Source organism: Plecotus auritus, assembly GCF_963455305.1.
Source record: "Plecotus auritus genome assembly, chromosome: 1".
NCBI classification, from domain to species: domain Eukaryota; kingdom Metazoa; phylum Chordata; class Mammalia; order Chiroptera; family Vespertilionidae; genus Plecotus; species Plecotus auritus.
This window is the reverse complement of record NC_137770.1, coordinates 117,216,615-117,228,021: the sequence shown is the minus strand read 5'-3', so window position 1 is coordinate 117,228,021 and position 11,407 is coordinate 117,216,615. Positions and strand designations below refer to the sequence as shown.

At 44.2% G+C, this 11,407-nt stretch overlaps 1 protein-coding gene across 5 annotated transcripts in view; it reads left to right on the top strand.

Annotated features, from left to right (window-relative positions):
- Positions 1 to 38: 38 nt before the first annotated feature.
- PML (PML nuclear body scaffold) overlaps positions 39 to 11,407 on the top strand; it is a 90,902-nt gene continuing 79,533 nt past the window's right edge. For 4 of the 5 annotated variants that reach the window (XM_080666420.1, XM_080666418.1, XM_080666417.1 and 1 more), the window contains exons 1-2: positions 49 to 292; positions 1,982 to 2,448. In XM_080666420.1, the coding sequence (XP_080522546.1) occupies positions 158 to 292; positions 1,982 to 2,448 (602 nt within the window). In that variant the 5' untranslated portion in view covers positions 49 to 157. Of the gene's footprint in view, positions 293 to 1,981; positions 2,449 to 11,407 lie in introns of all 5 variants that reach the window. The other variant, XM_080666421.1, reaches the window with a different exon arrangement.

The window sequence follows — 11,407 nt, the reverse complement described above, 5'->3', positions numbered from 1 at the left end:
CCAGTTACTGTTTCACTTCCTTTCCAGTGACTGGCCCAAAACGGGCACCTCCCCTTTCGGACAGCTCCGGAAATTCAGTCCTCTGGCGCGTGAGTCTCATCAAGCTTCTCCCGCCCCCCCAAGATCAAAACTGAGAATCGAAACTACGCTGGGATCCATGCAGCCGGAGCCTGCACCCGCCCGATCTTCGCGGACCCAGCAGGACTCCACACTGCCCCACATGTCCACCATGCCTCCCCCGGAGTCTCCCTCCGAAAGCCAGCAGCCCAGCCCGGACCACAGCCCCACAGAGGTACTACTGGGTTTGGGGAGATGGGGTTTAGGCTTTGTTAGTTTGCTGTGATGGGAGGAAAGGTGAGAAGGGAGAGGGAACTTGGTCAAGTAGACAGAAGGAAAAGACCAGACCCTCTTGGCTCGAGTAGGAATAGAGGAGAGGAGAGATGAAAAAAGATCACCAGGATGAGTTAAGGGAGCCTCTCTGGGCTGCTATTCTCCACTGAACGAACAGTGGCACCTCGGACCGGACTCTCCTACCCGCGCTGGCAATATGCCTCTTTGCCCCTGCTCTGAGGAGGCCCCAGAGTAATAGCCCAATTGCCCACGCCTGGAGCATGGCTCTTGCGGGTGGGGGAGCGGGGGAGCGGGGGGTGGGGGGGGAGGACGGGGGCGGGTGGAGTGGGGGAGATGGCGGAGAGTGCTCACGTTGGGGAAAACGAAACCCAAGTACCAGATCCGAATGGGAGTGGTGAATCAGTTAAGGCCTCGCAGCTCCTGTGGTTTCTTCTCCAGGAAGGCTTCCAGATACTTCTCCTGGAACACCTTGCCCGCCCAACCCCCTTTCCCAAGGCAGGTTTTCTACCTGGAATCTACCCTTAGTCTTTTCCTGAACAAACCCCCAGCCTCCCACCCCAAAAAGCATCTTCTTAGATCACTTGTTCTATGTTCTTCCAGGCCCTTTTAAAAACACAAATAACACCAGTTATAGTAATTTGTATTATTTGCATAAGTACAGCTAGGAATAATATTGCTTAATATCACTAGTTAACTCTTTGAACACTTACCATGTGCCATGCACTGTATTAAGTATTTTTTTTTTGCATTTTTAAAAATTGTGGTAAAATATACGCAAGATTTGCCATTTTAACCATTTCTAAGTATATATTTAGTGGCATTAAGTACATTCACAATGTTGTGTAACCCTCACCACCTATTTCCAGAACTTTTTCATCACCCCAAACAAACTCTGTACCCTTTAACCAATAGCTCTTTATTCTCCCCTTCCTCCAGCCCCTGGTAATCTCTAATCTACTTTGTCTCCATGAATTTGCCTGCTCTAGATATTTCATATAAGTGGAATCATATATTTGTCCTATCTGGCTTAGTTCATTTAGCATAATGTCCTTCCTTAAATGGGAAGGCTGAATAATATTTCGTTGTATGTACTCCATTTTGTTTATCCTTTAATGGACACTTGGGTTGTTTCCACCTTTGGCTGTTGTGAATAGTGTGCTCCTGAGAATGTGGGCATATATGTATCTGTGTGGGTCAGTGGTTTCAGTTCTTTTGGATATATGTCTAGGAGTGGAATTGCCAAATCCTATGGTAGTTCCTCCAAAAGGTAGTTTACCTTTATGAGGAACCACCAAACTTTATAGAATGTTGATACTTAATGTATCTCTTTTCTAAACTGAGTTCAGTGATAGTAGGGGTAGAGGTATCCTATTTATCCTTGTATCTCAGGGCCTGGTATTGTGTCTGATGGGAAGTAGATACTCAATATATTGTGGAATTAGAGTGGGAAGGCCTGAGTAAATGGGAAATTGAAATACTGGTAAGCCTGGATTTTCATCATTCAGTGACTGCCTGGAATGAAATATGAAGTCCCATTCCAGCCTCCAGCCATGGGGACAGGTGACCTATGATGGTGGTGGGAGGTGACTCCTGGGACTTAAGGTCTCACCCCTATCCTCTGGTCCCCCAGCAAACTACGGAGGAGGAGTTCCAGTTCCTGCGCTGCCAGGGCTGTCAGGCAGAAGCCAAGTGCCCTAAGCTGCTGCTTTGCCTGCACACACTGTGCTCAGGATGCCTGGAGCCTCCAGACATGCAGTGCCCTATCTGCCAGGCGTCTCTTCCTCCTGACGCTGATGGACCGGTCCTGGATAACATCTTTTTTGAGAGTCTGCAGCGGCGCCTGTCAGTGTACAGGCAGATTGTGGATGCGCAGGCCGTTTGCACCCGCTGCAAAGAGCCGGCAGACTTCTGGTGCTTCGAGTGCGAGCAACTCCTCTGCGCCAAGTGCTTCGAGGCGCACCAGTGGTTCCTCAAGCACGAGGCCCGGCCCCTGGCAGAGCTCCGCGGCCAGGCGGTGTGCCAGTTCCTGGACGCCACGCGCAAGTCCAACAACATCTTCTGCTCCAACTCCAACCACCGCAACCCTGCACTGACTAGGTGAGCCGGTGGGTGGATGGCTCAACCAAGAGCCAGGTAGCGGGTGAATGGGGAGCAGGGATCTGGAGTCACAAAGCTGAGAGTGTGGGCAAGGAGCTTCTTGTAACTCCAGGTGTGGTCCACAAACAAGTAACATCAGTAGCGATGATCACAATTTACCAGTATGCTATGCCACGCTAGTGGATAGTAATAGTTTCCTCCTATCTACACTAATAAAAGAGAAACATGCAAATTGACCATCACTCTGCTACGCCCACCAGCCAATCAGAGCGAGCATGCAAATTAACCCAACAAAGATGGCGGTTAATTTGCATAAGCAGATGTGGAGTGAAGACTGAAGACAGCATTGAAGGAAGAAGGAGGGAAAGCGGAAAGCTGGGCAGTGGTGGCAGCAGGAGGGAAAGCAAGGGGCAGCAGCAGTGGCGGCAGTGGCGGCAGCGGCGGGGGGCGGGGGGGCAGCCGCGGCGGGAGGGAAGGGAAAGCACAGGGCAGCTGGGTGGGAGGGAAAAGGGGGTGGGGGCAGCAGAGGCAGGAGGGAAGCCCGCCTGGGTGGGCTTCGCTCAGGCCGCAGGAAGCCCTGTTCTTGCAGGAATCTTCCTGCAACGGGCCTCTAGTAGTAAATAATACTGCAGAATCATCTTTGCACCCTATTCCATAATTCCTCTAGGATAAATTTTTAGAAATGCCATTGCTAGGTTAAGGGGCATGAAAATTTTACATTTTGACACATGCTACCAAACTGCCTTTTAGAAAGTGAAATTTTACATAAGCGCTGCAATGGAATCCCTATATAGCTGGATTCTAAGATGGGAGAGATGCAGGCAGTTTCTGTCTGAAAAGTCAAAACCTAACCACCACACTATCTGGGAATGTATGTATAGAAAAAATCAATTCCAGTTATCATTTTTATTAAACAGCATAAGATTTCCATTATTTTTTAAAATAAATAATACTATTTATATAGTTCAAAAATTACAAACAAAACTTATGTAGGGAGAGCTAAGTCTCTGTTTCTCTTTATAATGAAACAAAGCCACAAAGTAATCTGCCTAATTTTCCTCCTCCCATCCAGGTAATCATTGTCACTAGTTTTGAATGTTTCCAAAGTTTCTTTGTGAATATATACACAGAGAAGTTATGTAGTCTTTTGAGGTCTTATTTATACCCCTTTTGGCCAAAAAAGTAGCATACCTATGTGAACTTTGGGACACCCTCCCCCAGTAAATTTCTTGTGTATTGTGAGCTTGTTCTTGGGGATGTAATTTTAAAATGAAGAATAGGAGACCCACTGAGAACTGCATTCCTGCTGAGCTGACTGTGGCTCACTTTCTGCTAGGAGGCTTACCACCTGGACTTCCCACTGCCTCTCTTCCCAACCCCTGCCCGCCGCCCCCCCCCCCCCCCCCCCCCCGCCCACCTCCCGCTCCCAATTCCTCAACAGTGATATTATCATTTGAATTTGGATTTCTTTGCCTAGTTTTAAGGTTGAGGTTCAGCGGCTTTTCATATGTTTATTTACCATTTTTTCTTCATTTGTGAGTTTCCTATTTGGGTCCTTTGCCTTTTTTCCCTTGGAGGAATTAATCTCTTTAATTGTAGGAGGCTGTTACAGTGCATACACAATACTTCACACAGCATAAGGTATTGGCGTTTTAAGTTTTTAGTTTTATGTAGTCCAATCCATCAATCTCCCTTTATAGCAAGGACGGGGAACCTTTTTTTCTGCCAAGGGCGATTTGGATATTTATAACATCATTCGAGGGCCATATAAAATTATCAACTTAAAAATTAGCCTGCTATAGTTGGTCAAACATTTAATTAACTCACCCCTAATGCCTTGACAAAGCCAGACCAAATGGTTTCACGGACCTCATACAGTCCACTGGCTGGACATTCCCCACCCCTGCTTTATATTTTCTAGTTTTGGCCATCCTAGGAAAGATATTTTCCCATACCAATGTTAAAAATATTTTCTTATATTCTATTTTAATAATTGTATGTCTTTATTTTTATAATTAAATCTTTAATTCAAATGGTATTTATTTTTGTGTGTGCTGTATATAAGGTAGAAACCTTCACGTTTTTCTCTCCAAATGAAAAGCCAGTTTTCTCAACTTTCATTGAGAGATTTTAATAGTCCACTCTTGCCCCGATTTGAAATGCCCTTTTAATCATGTATTAAATGCCCATGTAGTCATGAGTGTGTTTGTAAGTCTCTGTTCTGTGCCAGTGATCTCACTATTCCTATGCTAATCCGTATGCTGTGGCTTTGTATCTGATAGGGCAAGTTCCCATTCTTCAAAAATAACTTGCTTTTCTTATGCAGTTTCAGAACTTACATATTCATTGGGATTTTGATTGAAATTGCATTAAAAATGGGGTGAATTGCCCTCATCTCTAGTTATATCTTTTGGGTTTTAAAATTATAGTTGAATTTTGAATATTTAATAATATTGAGAATAGAATGTTAATTATAATTTCTAATTGGTTATCATTAGCATTCTCTAATCCTCTCAACTTATGTGTATTAATTATATCTAGCCAATTATATCAAACTCTTTTTTTAAAAATATATTTTTATTGATTTTAGAGAAGAAGGAAGAAGGTGAGAGAGATAGAAACATCATTGATGAGAGAAAATCATTGATTGGCTGCCTCCTGCACGCCCTCTACTGGGGATTGAGCCTGCAACCGTGGGCATGTGCCCTTGGCCACAATCAAACCCAGGACCCTTAAGCCTGCAGGCCAATGCTCTATCCACTGAGCCAAACTGGCTAGGGTTCGAACTCTTTTATTCTGTAAATTTTTCAATTTATTCTTTTAATTTTTCTAGGTAACAATCATCTGCAAATAATAAAAACTTTTTTCTTTCAGTATTTACACACATTATTTTGTGGCTTTGTTTCATTGGCCAGAACAGTATTGAATAATAGTATTTAGAAAAAGCAACTTTATCTTGTTCTTATTATTCATGAAAAGTTTTCTTATGTTTTCTTATTTAGTATGATGCTTATTATTGGCTTCCTTAGGTAGCTTTTAAAAATCACATTGAGAGCCCTAGCTGGTTTGGCTCAAAGGATAGATAGAGCATTGGACTATGGATTGGAAGGTCCTGGCTTCGATTCCGGTCAAGGGCACATGCTCGGGTTGCGGGCTCAATCCCCAGTATAGGATGTGCAGGACACAGCCGATCAATGATACTCTCTCATTATTGATGTTTCTATGTCTCTTTCCCTTCCTCTCTGAAATCAATAAAAGTATATTAAAAAATAAAAAATAAAAATCACATTGAGAAAGTTGCTTTTCCATTTCTTGTTTACTAAGAATTTTGTTTTATTTTTAACAAATAAAAATATTTGTTAAACACTCAGGAATGAGTGTTCCTTTGGACTCTATTAAAGGTTTCCCTTCACCTTTTAGTATTATGAATTATAGAGGCCCGGTGCATGAAATTCGTGCACGGGGGGGACGGGGGGAGGAGGGTGTCCCTCAGCCCAGCCTGCACCCTCTCCAATCTGGGACGCCTTGAGGGATGTCCGACTGCCCTTTTAGGCCCAATAGGATTGGGCCTAAACGGGGAGTCGGACATCCCTCTCACAATCCAGGACTGCTGGCTCCCAACTGCTCGCCTGCCTGCCTTCCTGATTGCCCCTAACTGCTTCTGCCTGCCAGCCTGATTGATGCCTAACTGCTCCCCTGCCAGCCTGATTGCCCCTAACTGCCCTCCCTGGCCGGCCTGGTCACCCCTAACTTCCCTCCCCTGCAGGCCTGGTCACCCCTAACTGCCCTCCCTTGCAGGCCTGGTCCCCCCAACTTCCCTCCCCTGCAGGCCTGGTCCCCCACAACTACTCTCCCCTGCAGGCCTGGGTACCCCCCAATTGCCCTTCCCTGCAGGCCCGATTGCCCCCAACTTCCCTCCTCTGCCGGCCTGGTCACCCCTAACTGCCCTCCCCTGCAGTCTTGATCGCCCCCAACTGCCCTCCCTTGCAGGCCTGGTCCCTCCCAAGTGCCCTCCCCTGCTGGCCTGATTGCCCACAACTGCCGTCCCTTGCAGGCCTGGTCCCTCCCAACTGCCCTCCCCTGCTGGCCTGATCACTCACAACTGTCCTCCCTTGCAGGCCTGGTCCCTCCCAACTGCCCTCCCCTGCTGGCCTGATCACCCACAACTGCCCTCCCTTGCAGGCCTGGTCCCTCCCAACTGCCCTCCCCTGCTGGCCATCTTGTGGTGGCCATCTTGTGTCCACATGGGGGCAGCCACCTTGTGTGTTGGAGTGATGGTCAATTTGCATATTACTCTTTTATTAGATAGGATATTAATAGGTTTCTTTATGTTAAGCCATTTTTTAATTCCCAGGAGGAAATCTCTATTTGGTCATAATATACTGTTATTGTTTTAATTCATAACTAGTTTCCATTTATATTTTATTTAGGCTATTATCTGTATTTATAGATGTGATCAATTTTTAGGAATATGTGTGATTTCTTTTTCAAGTTTTCTTATCCATTTTATACTAATTTCTTTCAATGAATTTGTAAGCTTTCCTCTCATGAACATAATCCTATATCATAAAGAGCTAATATGCAGTTAGATCAGAGAGCAGAATGACTGTCCAGACCGGATGATGCTGGGGCTGTGAGGGCCGAGCCCCTTGTACGAATTTCATGCATTGGGCCTCTAGTAATATATATAAATTACTTAGCATAGCGCCTTGCACATATTTACAATAAACGTTAAAATCTTACTATTTATATCCTTTCTCTGCTCTACAATTTAAAGGATATAAGCAATTGAGGCATATAGAAGTTTCTTGAAAAACTATCTGAGACTGGTGCCTTTTTTGAAGAGTAGATTATTTTTCCATGGTATTGATCTACTTTGGATCTTGACAGATTTTTTGGAACATTTTCCAGTTCATCCTGAGTTGTCTTGCATAATTTAAAAATCTCCTTTTACTGTAACTATACCTGTAACTATATTTTTTTTCTTATTTTTAATATATATTTGTGGTTATTTTAGTGATCTTTTCAAAGTACTAGCTTTTGGTCATATATTCCTTATAAATATTAATGTTTTCTTTTCAAGTGGCTTGTAATGTTTTCTTTCTGTATTTGATGTTGATTTCTATAGTCTGATCACTTAATATGTGAGAGTTCTATATCTTAGACTATATTGAGGTTTTCTTTGGGGCCTAGCATATTTCTTGAACTAGTATATTCCTATGATTTTTTTAAAAATGTGTATTCTTTAGCGTATACACATATCTATCTATCTATACTAATAAAAGAGTAATATGCTAATTAGACCGGGAGACCTTCCGGAGACCTTCCAGACATCCTTCCGGACAAAGCTGGAGGCTTGGCCGGCCTGTAAACCACCCCCAAATAGCCCTCAGCCCCTCACCCTGGCTGGCCACACCCCCCAGCAGGGACCCCCACCCCAAAGGATGTGTGGCCAGCCTGAAAATGGCCCTCAGCCCCTCGCCCTGACTGGCCCCACCCCCAAGGGGACCCCCACCCTGATCCAGGACCCCCTTCAGGGCAGGCCAGCCAGCCCCCACCCATGCACCAGGCCTCTATCTATACTAATAAAAGGGTAATATGCTAATTAGACCAGGAGACCTTCTGGACAAAGCCATGGTGGTGGGGCCGAGGCAGAGGCAGTTAGGGGTGATCAGGCCAGGAGGGGAGGGCAGTTGGGGGTGATCAGGCCGGCAGGGGGGCACAGTTGGGGGAAAGCAGGCTGGCAGGGGGGCAGTTGGGGGCGATCAGGCAGGCAAGCAGGTAAGCGGTTAGGAGCCAGCGGTCCTGGATTGTGAGAGGCATGTCCCAGATTGGAGAGGGTGCAGGCCAGGCTAAGGGACACCCCTCCACCCCCGTGCATTAATTTCATGCACCAGGCCACTAGTATATAAAATATGCATATATTGTATGTTATATATATTCTTGTTACTCTTGTTTAAATTTTTAGCAAGCATATTACAACATATTCGTGTGTGTGTATATACATTTATCAAGAGTAGATTGCCACTATTCTTCCAGATAAGATAAACTTTAGCATACTTTTTCTTCTCCCTTCTTTTTTTTTTTCATACACCCAGATTTAGTTAAAATAACATGAAATTTTAGTTCTAGATTATTACCAAATTTTTATGCCTCTTCTTTTCTAAGCAACTTTTCTTAAGTTATTAAGTGTCTTAATCACATTATAACTTACTTGTTATATATATCTTAGATTTTAATTTCTCTCATTGCTCACAATTTTTTACAGTATATTTTCCCCTTTCTTGAATTATTTAATGTGATTGATTTCCCATTTGTGAACTATTTTGAATAATTTTTTTGTTTGTTTTTCAAAAAATTTACTTTCTGAGGCCTTAAGTGTCTTAACTTGCATGTTCTTTTGCTGTCACATAAAGGAAAGTTTTGTTAGGTGTAAAACTCTGGGGTCACCATCACAATTCCTTCATCTTGGAATATATAAACATCGCTTTATAAATTTCTGGCTCCCAGTGTTGCAGACAAGAAATTCAGTTATTGTCTAATATTTTTTCTTTGTGATTAATCAGTTTTAGTTTGCTAAGGATTTCATATAATTATTTTCTTTTTTCTTGCAATGATTGATCAGGCTGTATTAGATATAGGTCTTTTTTTCCACAATGCTCCTCTATTATAGTGTTCATCTGAAAAGTCAAGTCTTTCTTCATTTCAAAGATGTTGTCTTCTGCTTTTTTATATATTGATTTCCTTTCATTTGCTTGTTTTTTTTTTCTTTTTCAACTATTGCTATATGGATATTGGAACTCCAAATCCATTTCTTACATCTTTTATCCTTTTTTTCATTAGTTCTTTTACTTTGCTTTTTTTCTTCCAGATTCTCAGAGTTCCTTGAATCAATTTTATAATTTACCAACTTTTTTTTCGGAGACCCCTTTCTACTATTTACTACCTATGATGAGTTTTGTTTTTCTTAGGAATCATGTGGGTTTTTAATTGCTAAAAATGGTTCATGTTCTCAGTATGCTTTTCTTATCACCCTGTTCTATGCAGTATGTTCTTTAATCTCCCTGAAAAATAAACTTAGGCCCTGGCCAGTGTGGGTCAGTGGTTAGACCGTCGGCCTACAGACCAAACTCGGGTTTGATTCCTGGTCAAGGTCTCATACCTGGGTTGCAGATTTGATCCCTGTCCCAATTGCGTGTGGACGAGAGCAACCAGTTGATGTGTTTCTCTCACATTGATATTTCTCTCTCTTTCTCCCTCCCTCCCTACCTTTCACTCTCTCTAAAAATCAATGGAAAAATATCCTCAGGGGAGGATTAAAAAAAAAGGGAAACAATTTTTAGATGTTTTATGTTTTCCTGTATTACCCTTTTTTAAGTGTGAGCTGAGTATCAGTTTGCTCATTTTGGCTGCTGATTCTTTTTATAGGTCCTGTGGTTCCTTGTCGTCTGCTCACATGTAAATGTTGATATCTAGTTTGTATAGTTTTAGTAACTGATGCTGGCAGCAGTTCTATAAACCACAGTTTCCACCTCCCACTCCTACAGTGAGGATGGGGCCTCTCCTCCAGGTGGTGGTAGCATACAAGTAGCCCCACCTCTAGTGTGGAGGGTCAGGGGTGGATTTCTCCCCAGGTACAATAGACAAGGCTGGTTCAGCCAGTAAGAGGGCAGGATTCTGGACCTGTGAGCATGGCAGATGGCTAAACAATTTGAGCCTATTGCTAAAAATCATACACAGTTCACACTGTTTCACAATTTACCAGTGGTTACTGAAAAAACTCAACTTGCTTTTTCTGCACAAAACCTCGGTCCTAGAAATAACCCACAACTTTCTTCAGGAATAAATCACTTTACCCTTGGACATTGAGCTGATTAGGATACACGTTAAAGAGCAGCACCAGAGTTGGTCTTAAAGTGGGGCTGTTGGCATTTGGTCACCATGTCTGTGGAATCCATTCTTTCAGCCCACCTTCCTACTGTGTGGCAGGCCCTCTGCTATGTAATCCTATGTAATAAAAGGCTAACATGCAAATCGGCAGAACGGCTGGTCACTATGACGTGTACTGACCACCAGGGAGCAGACGCTCAATGCGGTAGTTGCCCCCTGGTGGTCAGTGTGCTCCCACAGGGGGAGCGCTGCTCAGCCAGAAGCCGGGCTCACGGCTGGCGAGCGCAGTGGCAGTCGCTTCGTGGCAGCGCTAAGGATGTCTGACTGATGGCTTAGGCCCGCTCCCCAGTCGGACATCCCCTGAGGGTTCCAGACTGTGAGAGGGCACAGGCCAGGCTAAGGGACACCCTTCCTCCCCTCCCCCCCCCCCCCCCCGCCCCTGCCTCCACCCGAGTGCACAAATTTCACGCACTGGGCCTCTAGTAGGGTATAAATATGAACAGATACAGCCCTGGCCCTCCATGAGATCACAGTCTGGTGAAGGAACCAGGTCTGCTCTTAACATTCTGGGCTGCAGGGTGCTATGAGGAAACCTGCTCACCATCATCAATCACTCTGTGCTTTGATAATTCCCTTTATTATACTGCCCTCGAGTTTACATTCTATTCTCCCTTGCCAGTATCCCTGTCTGGTGTGTGCTCAGTCAGTTTAAGGGCAGAAGGAAGAAGGAAGGTAGGCACAGAGGCAAGTGATCTCAGAAAAGGCCTCTTGACCAGCCTAAATCTGCTGGGGAAGGCAGCTCCAAGAGGGTGTCAACATAGCCTGACATATAAGGAAGGAGAAAGGGCATGGAGGTGGGGGGAGCAGGCTGAGGTAGCATGGAGACTGCTGCCTTTCAGGAACTGCAGGTAAAGGTGTGCACAAAGCAATGTGCATATGATGTTTTGTTGAGTTGTGCACTTGAAACCTGTATGGTTTTGTGAACCAATGTCACCCCAATAAATTCAATTAAAAAAAAAAGAAACAGCAAATAAGAGGTTGCTGAATTTAGACCTTCATAAGAATCTAA